This window comes from Patiria miniata, unplaced genomic scaffold (genome assembly GCF_015706575.1).
Source record: "Patiria miniata isolate m_02_andy unplaced genomic scaffold, ASM1570657v1 HiC_scaffold_1, whole genome shotgun sequence".
NCBI classification, from domain to species: Eukaryota; Metazoa; Echinodermata; class Asteroidea; order Valvatida; family Asterinidae; genus Patiria; species Patiria miniata.
Genome location: NW_024037047.1, coordinates 29076922 through 29094955, shown reverse-complemented (window position 1 = coordinate 29094955; position 18034 = coordinate 29076922). Strand labels below are relative to the sequence as shown.

The window sequence follows — 18034 nt, the reverse complement described above, 5'->3', positions numbered from 1 at the left end:
AAAATGTGAGGTAAAATAGGCTAAATATATGAATTTTTACCCAATAATGTCACATTTTTGGCCGAAATTTAGAAAATTTTGCCGGTCTGAATATTAAATCATGCTCGCAGAGCATCCTTTTGCAATTCTGAGAAATTTGGAGAAAATTCATTTTTTGGCCAAAATCGAAAAAAAAGTAAGGCTAACCCCTTACATTTTTTTCAAATTTGGACAAAAAATGAAATTTCTTGAAACTTTCTGGGAAGATGCCTACGGGTCCCTAGAACACGTTTCCACCCCTACATTGGACAGATAGACCGTTAAAAAGGAAATATGACGTCGAAAATGTGAGGTAAAATAGGTCAAATATATGAATTTTTACCCAATAATGTCACGATTTTGGCCAAAATTAAGCAAATTTTTCCGGTCTGAATATTAAATCATGCTCCCAGAGCATCCTTAAGCAATTCTGAGAAATTTGGAGAAAATTCATTTTTTGGCCTAAATCGAAAAAAAAGTAAGGCTAACCCCTTACATTTTTTTCAAATTTGGCCAAAAAATGAAATTTCTTGAAACTTGCTGGGAAGATGCCTAAGGGTCCCTAGAACACGTTTCCACTCCTACATTGGACAGATAGACCGTTAAAAAGGAAATATGACGTCGAAAATGTGAGGTAAAATAGGTCAAATATATGAATTTTTACCCAATAATTTTGGCCGAAATTTAGCAAATTTTGCCGGTCTGAATATTAAATCATGCTCCCAGAGCATCCTTAAGCAATTCTGTGCAATTTGGAGAAAATTCATTTTTTGGCCAAAATCGAAAAAAAAGTAAGGCTAACCCCTTACATTTTTTTCAAATTTGGCCAAAAAATGAAATTTCTTGAAACTTGCTGGGAAGATGCCTCAGGGTCCCTAGAACACGTTTCCACTCCTACATTGGACAGATAGACCGTGAAAAAGGAAATATTTGGCCAAAAAATGAAATTTCTTGAAACTTGCTGGGAAGATGCCTCAGGGTCCCTAGAACACGTTTCCACTCCTACATTGGACAGATAGACCGTGAAAAAGGAAATATTACGTCTAAAATGTGAGGTAAAATAGGTCAAATATATGAATTTTTACCCAATAATGTCACAATTTTGGCCGAAATTTAGAAAAATTTTCCGGTCTGAATATTAAATCATGCTCCCAGAGCATCCTTAAGCAATTCTGAGAAATTTGGAGAAAATTCATTTCTTGGCCAAAATCGAAAAAAAAGTAAGGCTAACCCCTTACATTCGTTTAAATTTTGGCCAAAAAATGTTATTTCTTGAAACTTGCTGGGAAGATGCCTCAGGGTCCCTAGAACACGTTTCCACTCCTTCATTGGACAGATAGACCGTGAAAAGGAAATATGACGTCGAAAATGTGAGGTAAAATAGGTCAAATAATTTATATGAATTTTTACCCAATAATGTCACAATTTTCGCCAAAATTTAGCAAATTTTGCGGTCTAAATATTAAATCATGCTCCCAGAGCATCCTTAAGTAATTCTGAGAATTTGGAGAAAATTTATTTTTTGGCCAAAATCGAAAAAAAAGTAAGGCTAACCCCTTACATTTTTTTCAAATTTGGCCAAAAAATGAAATTTCTTGAAACTTGCTGGGAAGATGCCTAAGGGTCCCTAGAACACGTTTCCACCCCTACATTGGACAGATAGACCGTTAAAAAGGAAATATGACGTCGAAAATGTGAGGTAAAATAGCTCAAATATATGAATTTTTACCCAATAATGTCACAATTTTGGCAAAAATTTAGCAAATTTTGCCGGTTTGAATATTAAATCATGCTCCCAGAGCATCCTTAAGCATTGCTGAGTAATTTGGACAAAATTCATTTTTTGGCCAAAATCGAAAAAAAAGTAAGGCGAGGCTTTGAATTTTTTTTTCAAATTGGGCCAAAAAAATGAAATTTCTTGAAACTTGCTGGGAAGATGCCTCAGGGTCCCTAGAACACGTTTCCACTCCTACATTGGACAGATAGACCGTTAAAAAGGAAATATTACGTAGCTAATTTTAATTAAAACTGCCAATCTGTCCAAAATTCCATTCGAATGTGCTCTAGTGACCCTCAGGAATCTTCCCTGCAACTGTAAGGCTGAAACGATACGCCTGTGTCTGCAAGTTTCAAGCAATTTCATTATTTGGCCAAAATTGGAAAAAAATAAGGGGTTAGCCTTACTTTTTGATCAAATTTGGCCAAAAATTGACTTTTCTCCAAACCACTCAGGAAAATCTGTGGATGCAAGAGGACCATCAATCGACCATCAAATACAAAAAATATTAAAGTTTTTCTGCCAAAATCATCGACTTATTGAGACAAAAATTAAAAAATTTCACTCATTTTGACCAAAATTATCGACGCTAATTTTCTTTAAAACGCCCAATCTGTCCAAAATTCCAGTTCGAATGTGCTCTCGGGACCCTCAGACATCTTCCCTGCAAGTTTCAAGCACTTTCATTTTTTGGCCAAATTGAAAAAATTGCAAGGGGTTAGCCTTACTTTTTGATCAAATTTGGCCAAAAATTGACTTTTCTCCAAAAAACTCAGAAATGTCTTTGGATGCAAGAGGAACATCAATCGACCTTCAAACACTAAACATATTGAAGATTTTGGCGAAAATCACCGACTTATTGAGACAAAAATAAATAATTGTCACTAATTTCGACCCAAATTATCGACCCACTCTTTCTTTTAAATGCCCAATCTGTCCAGAAACAAGGCTAACCTATTGCAATATTTTCAATTTTGGCCAAAAAATGAGATTTTGTGAAAGTTCCAGGAAACATGCGTACAGGGCCCTAAAACGCATTTCCAATCGATTTGGGGACAGATATGCCATTGAAAAGAAACCATATATACGCTGAAAGTTTGGGTAAATTTCAGTCAAAAAATATGATTTTATTTCTCAATATATCGATGATTTTTCCGAATCTTAAATCCCATAGTTGTTTGAGTATTGATTGATGTTCCTCTTGCATCCTAAGGAATTTGTGCACATTTGGAGAAAATCCAAAAATTCAAGGCTAATCCCTTGCAATATTTTGAATTTTGGAGGAAAAAAAAGAATTGTGTGAAAGTTGCAGGAAACATGCACAAAGGCCCCTAAAATACAGTCCCAGCCGATTTCGGGACAGCTGTGCAATTCAACAGAAAACGTGAACCGAAAATTATGTAAATTTCAGTCCAAAATATGATGTTATTTCTCAATAAATCTATGATTTTTGCCAGAATCTTCAATCCTATAGATGTTTGAGTATTGATTGATGTTCCTCTTGCAAATTAGTGCCGAATTTGAGCAAAATTCAAGGCTAACTCCTTGCAATTATTTCAATTTTGGCCCAAAAAATCAAATTGTATGAAGGTTGCAAGGAAGATGCCTACAGGGCCCTAAACATTTCAAATTTATTTTTAGACAGATGTGTCAAAGAAAAGAAACCATACGCTGAAAACTTTGGTAAATTTCAGTCAAAATATGATTCTATTTCTCAATAATATTAAATATTCATTGATTGATGACAGAGACCTTTGTTTCGTTTTTAATACTACCGTAGACCTGCCGAGCAGATGTCAATTTCGAAACTTAACCAAATTACATTAAAAAAAAAAGAGGATTAAAAAAAAATCAAAAAGTTATGTGCTGGCCAAGCTTTCAGGGATCGGTCTGAGCCATAACAATGCCCCAGCCAATCCCTTAGTTCTCTTCCGGGGTCTCGGCGTCCCCGACCAATACACACTTCCTTCCCTGTCCATCCATGTAACCCCGGAGGGCCAGGCACCATGTAAAAGCAAAGAGCTAAGGGAGGAACAGGGCGGCCCCTAAGCCCTGATCCCCCGAGTGGACCACATGCCCTGAACCTGTACGAAGGCGCCAACCTGGAACTCGCGGACAGTACCAGCCGCAGTGCTTACCGATTAAGCTAAGGTACAGTTGGTGATTTACGACGGGAAATTAAACATCTTATAATGACTGAATGCGCGCGTTGAACAGCAAAAAGACACCGACGGGATTCGAACCCGGGCTCCGCGATTCATGGACGATGAATCGTACCACTAGGCCATTCGGCCTCCTTAGAGTTCTTCTCAAAACCATTTGTCTTAAATAGTCGGACAAACATGGAACATTGCTGTGTACATGACTACATCTGTTTCGCTCAATAATGAGCTAACTGTTTTCATTTGTTTGCAAAATTGTATACGTTAGCCTTGTTTGTAATTATCGTTACGAACAATAAAACTATTATTCTGTAGGTGTTCTTTGGAATAAGGCATCAGGTGCGTTCAGGGGTGGATGCCGAGATTTTGGCGGGGGGGGGGGGGGATCCGGGAGCGTGAGCTGTTCATATCCGATTGTTGTGGACTGTAGGGGGGGGGGGAGAATTCCATACTGGGCCACCACTCTAGACCTCCTGCACAAAGTCCATGGGCCATGAAAGAACATTTTAAAGTATTATCAAAGAATGTTTGCACTCCTTAAATAGTGTTTCTTCATCAGATTTTCAATTTTTGGTACTTTTCAGGTTATATAAAGGAATATGAGTGGCGGCCCAGTATGGAATCCTCCCCTATTTCAACATTGTACAGACGTCTTTAAAAAGGAAATGATATTTTGTTTCCACTGATTTGTTTGCTAACACTGCAAATAAGAGGCCTCTATTCAGTTCGCTGTTCCCAACAGTCCTTCATTAGGTTGGGCCGGAGTGATACATTGTATACATTGTACTGTAGAAAATAGTATGAATTTATGCTTGTGTATTCATCAGACGCTACATGTGTGTATTTCGTTGCGAGTTAATTGGAATTCACCTAGGAAAATAAAGCTTTTCTCTAATTATCCTGAATATTTGGGCATAACCTCATTTTTGTTTTATACAAAACTTGTTAAATAACACAGCTTTATAAACACTGAATTGGTTGTAATGGTAACAATGGGCATCCTATGTAATTGTTTTTGTACCATACTGCTAGAAGTTAAGAAAGATCACCGACTTGTTTATAGATTAGCCAAAGCGTTCAGGAGTACATGTATAATTACAATAAGTTTCATTTCGTGGGGGTTGTGGCCCCGCCCCCTCATACCCATAGGATTATAACGTTAATAGGGGTCTGGACATTCAAGCGGCGATAACCAATAATAAGCTACCACATTGAAAAGCCTATCATTATACAAATATATGCTAGAGAGATGTACAGCACTAAAAAAATAGCAGCTAGATTTTGCCGCCTCGGGTGGTACCAATTGGTGAATTTGGGGTCCTGGCCCGTCGACTAAAATACGCAAAGAGACATTATCCTCTGCTGGTGACAAAGATTTGCACAAAAACTTGTGGTGTTTTATTTCTCAACCAAGAAACTTTATTGCGTTCAAATTGAACATACATCAAAACAAAACTGAACAAAACTGAACTCATTTGCGAATCAAAAATGAACAAAAATTATGATATAAATTCGGGAAAAACAATTACAACAAAAGAATGTGAAGATGAAATGTAAAAGCCTCAATTTATTTTCATTTACTCTTTAATATTGACTGTAATATATCAAAGGCGTTGTTCAATTTAAGGGATAAGTCACTCTTTTTCATTCCATGCCTAAGGCATGTACATATGGTCCACACTCTTATCAAACTTTAACCCTACCGATCCCCAACCAGCCAAACTCCATCACCAGGGTTTGTTGAAATCTGTCAGGATGAGTACTGCACTAGTAAACTGACTGTGCTTTACGTGAGATTAGGCGTACCACAAATAAACCGAGTCCAACTGTTTATGTGCACAGTTTACCATATGGTGTTGGGATTTGCAAGGATGAGGAAGGTTCCTAGTAAATCACCCTAGGGTAGGGAGTTAGGGTTAACCCTAACCCCCTAGGCCCTTGTTGCTTACAACCATCCTCAATCCTCCAAAATCCTCCAAAATTTTTCAACTCCGCCTAAATTTTTCAAAATTGTCAGACAGTCCTGCCTCAAAATGCATTCATCCTCAATCCTCCAAAATCCTCCTCATCCCAAAACTTTGCACTTGTGTTTAAATGAAGGATAACCAACGCCAAATCCTTCAAAATCATCAGACAGTCCTGCCTCAAAATGCATTCATCCTCAATCCTCCAAAATCCTCTTGTGCTTCATTCACCATTCATCCTCAATCCTCCAAAATCCTCATGTGCTTCAATCACCATTCATCCTCAATCCTCCAGAATCCTCATTTGATTCAATCACCATTCATCCTCAATCCTCTAGAATCCTCCAAAACCGCCAGGAGGATTTCGGAGGAGTGAGTTGGGTTAGGGTTAATGGTATTACACCCAACTGTAACGTAAAATAACCCTCCAATTGTTAAAAAAATTAATACAAAAATTCCATGCTGAGAGCTACACCACTCTCCTAGATTTGGATCCAACTTTCTTAAGTTGGATCTTAACTTAAGAATACAAATTGTACATTCCATTTGCTGATTACAGAGATATCGATGGGGTATCAATTTTACAAGTACCCTGTACTGTCTTTTTTTGGCACTGTGTGAGGTATTTCTTGTCATTTCTTCTTACTTTTTTTTTTTGGAAGATAACATGGCAATTTCAGAAAACAGATGACGAAATAAGTACAAATGAATGCCTGGCTAATTGGTATGTCAATAAAAGATAACAACAGTTGTCCCAAATAAAGGTACCTTCTAACAGAAAAGAACACTCAAACAAATCATGACTTCAGCAGACATTTGATTGCAATTGGCAAGAAAAATTTTACCTCCAAGTGTAATTCAGTAACCCTCTTATACTTATAACGCCTCACCTAAAGATTCTGTGTGTTGATTGGTCGAGAGCAAGTCACATGGTACTTTCCATTTTTGCTATCTTTCTGTGCACTGCCAAAAGTACTATACCCGTAGCAACCAAAGTACTATACCATTAGCAACCAAAGTACTATACCATGGCGCGGTATTTGTGTGCAAATGCATGCTGGTGTGCGTGTTGAGCGTTGCGTGTATTGTTCCAAGGAGAGTGCGCCAAAGAGTTAGGTTCAAACATTTCGTGAAGGGGTGGTTTGGAAGAGAGGAATACAATTCCCACCAATTTAATATTGAAATTGAAGTTAATTTTAACCGTGTTCAGATTCAAATAATTTAAAATATTGAAACCATGCAGAATCTGTGGGTGAAGTGTTATAAAACAAATATTGTATGTTTTATCTCGTTGTAAAGTAAAACTAGCCTCCCGAGGTGATCCATGGAGCATTCTTTTTTCCCCCGGCTTCGCCTCGGGAAAATGGAATGTCCATGGATCACTTCGGGAGGCTAGTTTTACTACACCACTCGAAGCATTCCATATTTGTATACTATCACAATCTGTCAAAAAACCTAACCCTACCTCTCTCAATAGCTTTTGTACAGGCTGGTCATCAACTACCAGACACCCCTATGGATTAAACTCATTCAAATGGGCCATGTTTTGTCGACCGTAAATTTGGAAAATGAACTCTCCATGGCAAAGCACTGCATTGTAAATCTCCCGAATTGTATCGAAATAAGACCAGTTTACAGATCTGTTAAAACCTGTCACCTGATAGATTTTGACATATAGGGCAGCTCCCTACAGATTGTCACTGAGAGAGGAGGGAATTTATATAACTATTAATATACTCAACTCAACTTTTTAAACCCTGAATTAAACTGAATCACTAAAATTGTTCAAACTACCAAAACATTTCATCATTTTTCAATGCAAAAGATAACTAACCTAGGAAAAAAAACAATGAAAAAACATGTAACCTGCACGCCGTCCAGTAAAAATAGTCTCATACAAAAGATTTTTTTAATCCAAAATAGAGATACACTTTCTACCATCAGATAAACCAGCAATAAATTCTTCAGATTGTCAGCAGGCTCCTGCCCTGCCGAACTGGGTTGGGCCGGGTCAGGTCAGAGGTCATCAGAAGGGGTCAATTGAGGTCATGGGCAGCAACACTCTGCTGTAGATACTCGGAGTACAGCTTTTCCTGCGACAAAGATAAAAAAAAAACTAATATAAAAACATTCAAAGTTGATGACGCTGACTTGTGATGTCCTATGGTCTTGAACCCTAACCTTCCAAAATCCTCCAAAATTCCTTTTGCAAAATAAAGGATTTTGCAGGATTGAGGCTACATGGCAAAACTGTTGCTGATTTTGGAGGATGCACTGTGTCAAGGTCTTGGGCCCGACCTTGTGATGTTAATCAAATTTAGGTCTACATAAATATTTTACTTGAAATCCTCTGCACTGCTCCAGGATGTCACTGGCTCTGCCTCAACATGTTGACAGTCACTGCCAGAGAATTTAGAAGGATTGAGGCAAGTGGTCACCCCTCCAAGGACTACATTCAAGAAATAACGTAAACGAAGGATTTTGCAGAGGTTACATCCTAGCAAAGATTGGTCGGTTAAAAAGTTATCTCAGCTTAACAATCACACTGCTTCTTACCTTAGTTGCCCTGACATGGTTTTGGACGAAGTCCTTCTGTTCATTCAGCACTCGCTTCTGTTTCCGATTCAATGTCGGCTTCAGCCTACCAATGGATAATAGGAAAACAAGCTTGTAAATGTCAAAAAAACAAAAAAATTATTGGAATCGGAACACATGAGTAAGTGGACTTGTGGGGGAAGGAGACATCTACAAGTCCAGACTGCATTGGGAAAGAATGTAGTATCCAGACGCTACTTCAGCGGTTGTTTACAAAGTCTATGGAGAGTCAAGAATTTTTTTAAAGTATTTCCTAACAAAATTTGAAATGATTCTCAGTCCCAGATTAACATGTTTTTAACATTGTTGCAATTACTGGCCTTTATTGAGATGATATGTGAAGAAAAAGTGGCATCATTCTTTCCCTGCATTGATTTGGGAGTTCGTGATCACATGCTGAAATGGTTGTACTCTACTAGTCGTATTCCAAGACTGGATTTGTTTTATTTATCCTGAACTTGCAGCTGGTCCCCAGCAAGTGCCGTCAGGCCGCCAAGGAGTTAAAGGACACTTCCAACAAGATGAATCAAATCGTCGGCGTCAGTGCAACAAGGTCGTAACTCCATTCTGCAACAAAGTCGTATCTCGGGTATCGCAACTTCCATTGACTTTGTGTGTACATCCGGGTTATTTTAAACGAGATACGACCTTTCCACGTTGAAAACTCGCATTTCACGCACCCGACGTCACGCGCCATTTTAAGAGATACATGTACGACCTTGTTGCATGGACACGACAAAATAGTTTTTGAAACTTTGGTACTTTGACCCAAGAAATTCCAAGCGTGCCTCCCGACCGCATCAACTTGATTGGGTAATATCGAACCCTAGAAGTTAAGAAACTCAAGTAGTTCAAATATATTTGTTCGTTTTTACTGAAATCCACAAAGGTTTCTGACCACAAATGCCAATGCCCTTTATTCCAGACAACCGTTCCGATAGTAAAACTTCCAATCAATTCTACTAATAACCGATCTAGTCATTTGATAAGAACCTCCCCCGCCCACAAAATACGAGACAATGAGAAACAAAACAAAAACACCAACAAATGTGATCAAGAGAGCAGAAATTTCAGAGGTTATCACCTTCCCAGACAAGGTTACATTACAAACTACCATGAGGCGCAGGACTATCAAAGAGACCAAAAAGGTTCGATTTGAAATACGGGCAGAGGTACAAAATATGCTCTGAAATCAAATTTGCCACAGGGTCTGCTTGAAAAAAACGGAACTGGGTCTGCTTGAAAAAAACCCAGAACGGCTGCTTGAAAAAAACGGACTTTTGTATGTGTGTGAAAAAGCCACTCCGTGTCGACACAAAGTCCCCGTTGTCATCTTTATCTTGTAGCCAAGCCAAGTTCTGTTTATTTTTTTATGTTGCTTCTATGGCCTTTAATAAAGCTGTCGGTTTGTTCAATCACTTTGACTTTTTCCATATTCCTAATATTTATTCTGCCTACCCGAATTTCTAACGTAATATTTGACACGAAACATGCATGATTCCACAACACTGCTGTCGGTGACATGATCCCTTGCACGCAATGCGCTCAACGAAAACATGGTTGGTACCCGCATTTTTTTGTATTTCACATATATCACTGCGATCGGAAACCACCGATAGCTGAAATGATAGAGTTGATTTCCAGGCTGAATGCTACGTGTGCTTAGCACACAACACGCCCGCACGCGGTGAGGCACGCACGACGCGCTGTTATATACCGCGTGCAATTAAGTACGTTGGCCGCTTGTATCGCATGCAGGCTCGGCAACAACATACACAAAGACTGTTTTTAAGACTACTTCAAGGAACAACGTTGTGCCATGCGTGCGCCTAAATGTACTAAATCGAGGTAAAAATCAACGCATTTCCACAGTTTTTCTTCTCTTTTTCTGGTTAATTTGACGGCCGGAAAAACCGGAATTTTGTGAGATTTTTTTTTAAAACCGGAATTCCGGTTAAAACCGGAAAAGTGGCATCTCTGCATCAGTATATTATTGGGAAACGGATGGAGTAAGCCAGTTCGGTTTTTCCAAAATAGTCTGGTGCACAGCTAGATTCGACATTTTTTCTTTCGGGAAAACCGAGGCAGATAAATGCACACAAGGCCATGGGGGACGTGGTAACCAAATCTGCATTCTGTGCATTTTTTTTTGGTGCAATCAAAAAGAGATGGAACTTTCATTCGCACAAAAGTTTGGACACACAAGACACTCAAAACACTTCGCTGTCCAAAGTTTGTTTTTGCACAATGTTACACTTCAGAACACGATGATATCTTCAATTTTGCTGGTACCCCACTATGCTTTTGCACGCATACGATTAATTTTTTATCGAAAAAAAAAAGCCGCCCAATCTTAATGTGCACATGTGCAGTTGGAATACCGAGCTGGCTTATTTGAGAACAGGTTTCAAACTGTGACAAAAGTTTCCTAGTGGTAAGCTGCATGGCGAACAATTTCTCTTGCCAATTAGCAATTGCACAAATCTTAGGGGAGTCAGCTTGACACAGTGGTTCTTTCCATGCATTTCAAATTTGTGAATCAGTTATGAGTCCTTCCCAGACAGGTATATTGGATTTTTCAGTCCCCGGCCCGATTTTTTTTTTTTTGTGGGAAAGTCATTCCTATTTTTTTGCCCCATTTCTTTAACTGAACATTTCATGTCCTCTTAAAAGCCAGTTCATACTTCATGCAAATCCCAATTTGAGGTCGGGAATCATTCGCTGTGATTCGGCCGAGTTCAAATGTGTTAACTTTTTTGAAAATCGCAGCTCGAAGAATTGCTGTGACATCACTAATTTGCATTTGCTTTTTGTCAGGGGTGTGAGTGACCACTGATAAAAATAGCTGAAAACAGCTGAAAAAGGTGTAAAAAAACTGAACTTTGGAAATCTCCTATACTTTTGTAAACAGCAAGTGAGGGAAAAAAGCTGAAATCCAAAACAAAAACAGCTGAAATCAGCTTTAAAGCTGAGATTTCACACCCCTGTTTTTGTGTCGAGCCCGAACTGACATTTAGGTTTGTTTTGTTTCCGAGCTACAGTGTCTGTGGACCTGTGCATTGATGATATAAATAAGTGTTACAAAATCACAGTCTATCTGTAATTGACAGAATTTTGTTTTGAAAATGAGACAAAATACCAACCTTGTTGACCATTTAGCCAGCACAAGCAGGAGAAGGGAGAACACTATGAGTCCAATAAGAGCGTAGAGATGGTAGTCCCTAGGTATAGATTCCCACATGGAACCGACTGGACGCTGTTCGAGAAAAGATAAAGAGAGGATTGGCATCAGCAGGGATGTAGTTGAGTCCATCCGAAGTCCCTCAAAGCCCATCACAAGTTCAAATTCAAATCACAAGCTATTCACATGAGCTTGGACAAAGGCATTCCTTTGTTACTGTTCATCCACTGTTACTTGTGACTGGACTTGTGACTGGACTTGCGACTGGACTTGCGACTGGACTTGCGACTGGACTTGCGACTGGACATGCGACTGGACATGTGACTGGACATGTGACTGGACTTGTGACTGGACTTGTGATGGACTTGTGACTGGATTTGTGATGGACTTGTGACTGGACTTGTGATGGACTTGTGACAGGACATGTGACTGGACTTGTGACTGGACTTGTGGCTGGACTTGTGACTGGACTTGTGACTGGACTTGTGACTGGACTTGTGACAGGACATGTGACTGGACTTGTGACTGGACTTGTGACTGGACATGTGACTGGACTTGTGACTGGACTCGTGACTGGACTCGTGACTGGACTCGTGACTGGACTCGTGACTGGACTTGTGACTGGACTTATGACTGGACTTGTGATTTACTTGTGACTGGACTTGTGATGGACTTGTGACTGGACTCGTGACTGGACTCCTGACTGGACTTGTGACTGGACTTGTGACTGGACTTGCGACTGGACTTGCGACTGGACTTGCCACTGGACTTGCGACTGGACATGCGACTGGACATGCGACTGGACATGTGACTGGACTTGTGACTGGACTTGTGATGGACTTGTGACTGGATTTGTGATGGACTTGTGACTGGACTTGTGATGGACTTGTGACAGGACATGTGACTGGACTTGTGACTGGACTTGTGGCTGGACATGTGACTGGACTTGTGACTGGACTTGTGACTGGACTTGTGACAGGACATGTGACTGGACTTGTGACTGGACTTGTGACTGGACATGTGACTGGACTTGTGACTGGACTCGTGACTGGACTCGTGACTGGACTCGTGACTGGACTCGTGACTGGACTTGTGACTGGACTTATGACTGGACTTGTGATTTACTTGTGACTGGACTTGTGATGGACTTGTGACTGGACTCGTGACTGGACTCCTGACTGGACTTGTGACTGGACTTGTGACTGGACTTGCGATTTATTTGTGACTGGACTTGTGACTGGACTTATGACTGGACTTATGACTGGACTTGTGATGGACTTGCGATTTGTTTGTGACTGGACTTATGATGGTCTCGACTACCCCAGTTTGGGGGAGTTTGCCACCAACACCTTATCTACAAATAGATTCGTTATGTTCATTACTTCGCTGTTAAGATTCATAACAAGTTGAAGACTGAGAGTGAATCATCGGTTCTGTGGACACATTTTGGGCCAATGAAAGCATTCTAAACATTTGTACTTTGGTACACAAAACACGCCACACATGCATTTATACAGCTGTAGATAGTGTGCAGCCAACCTCTTTGTACATTTCTTATACACAATTCTGCGGTTTGATAAATTTCTCATTCATAAAAACGACTACACTTCTTAGTTGCTCTAGTGGCTTATTACCAGACCATTGACAATGGGCACGCGAATGCGTACACAGGCTTTTAGTTGCCATTTAGTTATTAAGCTCTTCCTTACTTTCCCCTTAGATTTTGGATATCATCAGATTATATTTTGACCGCCCCCCAAAAATATTTTGAGCCCACTCAAAACAGGAACATAAAAACCAACGGCCCTCTCTCATTAAAAGACCAATTTACCAAGTAGAGATTTAACGTCTCAGCTCCGCCCTCTCCCAGCGTGGAAACCAAGATGTCCTTGGAGACGTTGCTGGCGAGGAAGTTGACGAGCAGCACAGCTGGCAGGAGGAGGCCTAGTAGGAAGAAGATGAAGCCCTTACCTCGGGCCCGAAGATTGTAAGAATTGGATACCCTAAGGATGCAAGAAAACACAAGGAAATGAAATGATTAGCTCAATTGAAAGAACATATTGTACACACATGCCTAAAGGCGCCTTTCCATATGCAGGGTTTTTGGTTTGTTACGCACATGTGTTTTATTTTTATGGACACAAAACTTGACTTCATAATATAATTCATGTCCTTTTTCATGTGTACGTATATGTTACGTGTCCGTTCTGATTGGCAGTCGGATCGTCCGTTTCAATCGCTCCATGAGCGATTTTGATGCATACACAAGCACAATATCCCCCTACCATTACCGCGTTGTAATCAAAATGTTGGATCAACTGCAATTAGAAGATTTTTTTTATTGGAATGAATTCTTTTACTTTTAATAAGCTGCAGCTGCAATCAATAGACGCGTTTGGTTTTGACGGCTTGCCATTTCTGTTGCTAACCGAATTCTTTGTGCATTTTCTTTTTCCTACGTTGCTAACCTAATTCATTGGGCACACTTCATGTATCTGGTAAGGTAAATCATGCACGCAAAACGCATCGTGAACGCAACATATACGCAACGGAAAACATGCATGTGGAATGGCGCCTTCACTCCGCGGGTCTGCAGAATGTGAAAATAAGATGTGAAAAATAAGTATCATCATTCTCCTAATCCATCATGGGGGACATTGAGCTGCCCAGACCAACAAAAATAAGTAGCACAAGTGAATTGCATTTTCATTACATTGCATTTATTCTGTGATGTATCCACACAACCATGTACTGGGTAGGCTTTGAAAGGCACAGGGAGTAACAGGCAGGGCCGTTTGGGGTGGTAAAAGACTAATTTATTAAATAAGCAGCTTTGCATGCCATACTGCACATCAGTAGCCAAAACAGCATTGTTTCAATTCCCCACCATCAAAATCGGGTGGGTAACTCTGCAAATTCTGGGTCCGAGCCCAGCCTGTGGGGACTATGGTGTGTGTGTGTCCTCAGGCAAGACATTTTACACTCATTGCTTCTCCCCACCCAGGAGTAAAATGGGTACCTGTGGAGACGAGAATGTGCAGATGGATGTTGGGTCTAAAAATCTGCCCGACGCAGCATCAAACTGTGTACTTCTCAGAGAGCCTAGACGGTTTATGGAATATTTTTCCCGGCCAAATATGCAGGGGTATTAAAGATATAGTCCATCATTTGTAATTTGTGCATTTTGTTCGTTTGAAGCAACAAAAGCGCTCAAAATCTTAAGAAGGGTACTGAACAACTAACATGATGAAGTTTCAGCTCAGGTTCAGCTGTATATTCCGAGAAAAACAGCATTCTAGGATCTCAATTTCAAATCAAAAGTTGCTGAATCATGTTTTGAATTGGGTCTGAATTCAGCGTCCGAGACACGTTCTCACTGAGCCGATTGCAGCTGCGCGATGTCGTGCACTGATCCGATGAATTATAGAGGCTGCGCGCGTGTGCGTCGTGTCAACGCTTGCGTGCACTTCGCCGAATAAAAAACAAAACTACTAACAGAAATTTTCAACGGTGCGTCTCAGGACAATGACAAAGGACTGTCTTCCACATAGTTTATCTGAAGAGCTTGTGACCCTTAAACACCTGTTATTATAATTGTTATTAATGTATTATTTGCCCACACCTGTCCAGTTCTAGCTTCTCTCCAATCAGAAATGCGATGTTCTCGCAGTCTTTCTCCAGTGCGTTGAGTGTGTTCTGAATGGTCTGGTTGATGGTCTTTTCAATGTGGACACACACCGTCTCAATCTGGTTGACACAGCGGCTCTGAGCGAGACAAAAAGACAAAGAGTAGACACAGAATTACCAAAATGATAGCCCTTAACGTCTTTCGAGACGGATATTTTTGTATATTTTTGCGAAAATTTTAAAATTTTGAAAAGGCAAAATTTCCCAGCCAACTTCTGATATACAGCCAAACACTGATTTGCAAGAGTGATTTCAACGGTATTTGTACGATAGTTCTTGCCGAAACCTCATATGTTTCAATACTCCGGGGTGCGCACTGGAGCGTGAATTGTACAACAGTAGGCCAGGCACAACGGTCCGCCTCTACAGTCCACATGGACTTTGTGTGTGTGTGTACAAAAGCACGAGGGATTAGCATGTTTAGACGTCACCCGGAGGCGAGTCGAGGCAATCTTGACATCTTAATCGCCGGCCAGTGCGTGTTATCATGGCGTCCGGTGCGAACTGGTTAAAACGTCAACGTGATTAACAATTTTAGGTAATAACAAAAGAACCCCTACTTTGCTGGAGCTCTGAGGAACGTAGATGGTCGGCATGTCAAAGCCGGTCCGGTTCAGGCCGGGGCGCTTGCACAGCTCCTGGACAATCTGCATCAGCACCCGCTGCCGGTCGCTCTCGTGGCCAGCCTCGTCGGCTTTGCTGAGGTAGAACTTCATGCGGTCGGCGTGGGTCTCGTTCAGCCTCTCCACCAGGTTGAGGGTGCGCTTGCACAGGGCCTGGCCGATGGGGTCGAAGAAGACGAAGATGAGGTCCGCTAAGTTGCCTGGAGGATTAAACGGGGGATATGAATCATGACTAACTGAACATCAGATTCAAAATCTTTTCATTGACAAGTTCCTTCTGCTGTATACACTCGGGTTCTTTCGTTTTTAAAGCATTTTAGTCAACCACAAGTTGATCACAAGTTTATCACAAGTGAATCACAAGTAAATATAAATTGGTCACAAGTCAGTCAAACGTCAGTAACCAGTCGATCACAGATCAGTTACAAGTTAATCGAAAGTCTAATCACAAGTTTAATCACAAGTTTTGTCATAAAATTCCAGAGGACGAGCAATAACAAATTACATGTCTTTCTTGCAGTCAATTAAGATACATGTAGCTGGTCACTTGTCTTGAGGCCGGATGATTTTTGACGAGGTATTTGAAGACTTGTGGTCAACTTGTGATGAACTGTGATTGCCTTGTGATTGCCTTGTGATTGCCTTGTGACTGCCTTGTGACTGCCTTGTGATTGACTTGCGATTGACTTGTGGTCAACTTGTGATGAACTGTGATTGCCTTGTGATTGCCTTGTGATTGCCTTGAGATTGCCTTGTGATTGCCTTGAGATTGCCTTGCGTTTGCCTTTGATTGTGGTTGACTTGTGACTTGTGATTGACTTGTGATCGACTTGTGATTACCTTGTGATTGACTTGTGATTGCCTTGAGATTGACTTGCGATTGACTTGCGATCGACTTGTGTTCGACTTGTGATTGCCTTGTGATTGCCTTAGGATTGCCTTGGGATTGACTTGCGACCGATCATGGATCCAGGACCATGGTGATGGCCAGGCCCCAATTTCATAGCTCTGCTTACCGTTAGCGAAAAGTCCCTGCTTACAGTCGCAGAAAATTCTGTACTTACGGTAAGCTTATTTCAAGGATTAGCGAGGATTTTTGGCTTCTGCGTATGCGTACATCCTTTATTAAGAATTCTGTGCATACAGGGTATGCACAGAATTTTTCTGCTTGTGCTATTAGCACAAAATGGTGATAGTAAGCATGGAATTTTGTGGTTAGCAGAGCCACTAAAGACATTGGGATATAAAGCATATCATGAATCAACTCCAAGTTGACCACTAGTCCTTACTGGAACATTCTCCTAGTTGTCGCGCCATATGACTGGAGGTCAGGCATTTGATCAGTGGCCTTCCCCACTAGATTACTCGACATTACTTACCCAGCCAGATGATAGCCTTGTCCACGTCAAATGGGTACTTCATGTCGCCGTCCACAAGGCCCGGCGTGTCCACGAAGGTGACCAGACTGAAACGCTTCTGCTTGGACGTGCTGATCTCCGTCGTCAGGTATTCCACCACGCCTGCAAGCAGCGAGTCAGAAAAACAAAGAAGGCCAGACTTGAATACAGGATTGCTCTAGAGTGACTCAACGTGTACTTGTTTGAATTATGTAATTAATGGCCTTTTCCCCCCAACTTTTTCCCTGTTTATTTAATTCTCGTTTTATATATATTGTTTATATATACAGCGTGTGTCAATAAAAACGCAGGATTCAAAGCGATTTTTTTCTGAGAAAATTATGCTACTGGTGTGCCTAATTTGATAAGGATTTGATTGTCCATAATTTCATCTTTGACAAGATGATTTTGTTTGGTGGAATTTGGACTTTTGGTTCAAAAGTTATGACAAGTTTTGTGAAGCCCTTCTGAAGTGGGTTGGTCTGATTCAATGACCTTAACACAACGACCAGTTATGTACAATGTAGGTATGCATTGAAGACAATTAACCCAGAACAAAACATTCTTTGAAACAACTGATGATAAGTATCACTTAAATTTAATAACTGGACTATCATTGTTTCAAGGCAT

The 18034-nt window shown here is 40.6% G+C and overlaps 1 protein-coding gene across 1 annotated transcript in view; it reads right to left on the bottom strand.

Moving 5' to 3' along the window:
• Window positions 1–7367: 7367 nt before the first annotated feature.
• The window catches only part of LOC119728056 (EH domain-containing protein 1-like), a 37238-nt gene continuing 26571 nt past the window's right edge, over window positions 7368–18034 (bottom strand). The window contains exons 4-10 of the mRNA XM_038200135.1: window positions 17387–17527; window positions 15945–16207; window positions 15320–15462; window positions 13529–13700; window positions 11660–11772; window positions 8478–8562; window positions 7368–8014 (exon numbers count right to left, since the gene is read on the bottom strand). Of these exons, the coding sequence (XP_038056063.1) occupies window positions 7958–8014; window positions 8478–8562; window positions 11660–11772; window positions 13529–13700; window positions 15320–15462; window positions 15945–16207; window positions 17387–17527 (974 nt within the window). The 3' untranslated portion in view covers window positions 7368–7957. The remainder of the gene's footprint in view (window positions 8015–8477; window positions 8563–11659; window positions 11773–13528; window positions 13701–15319; window positions 15463–15944; window positions 16208–17386; window positions 17528–18034) is intronic.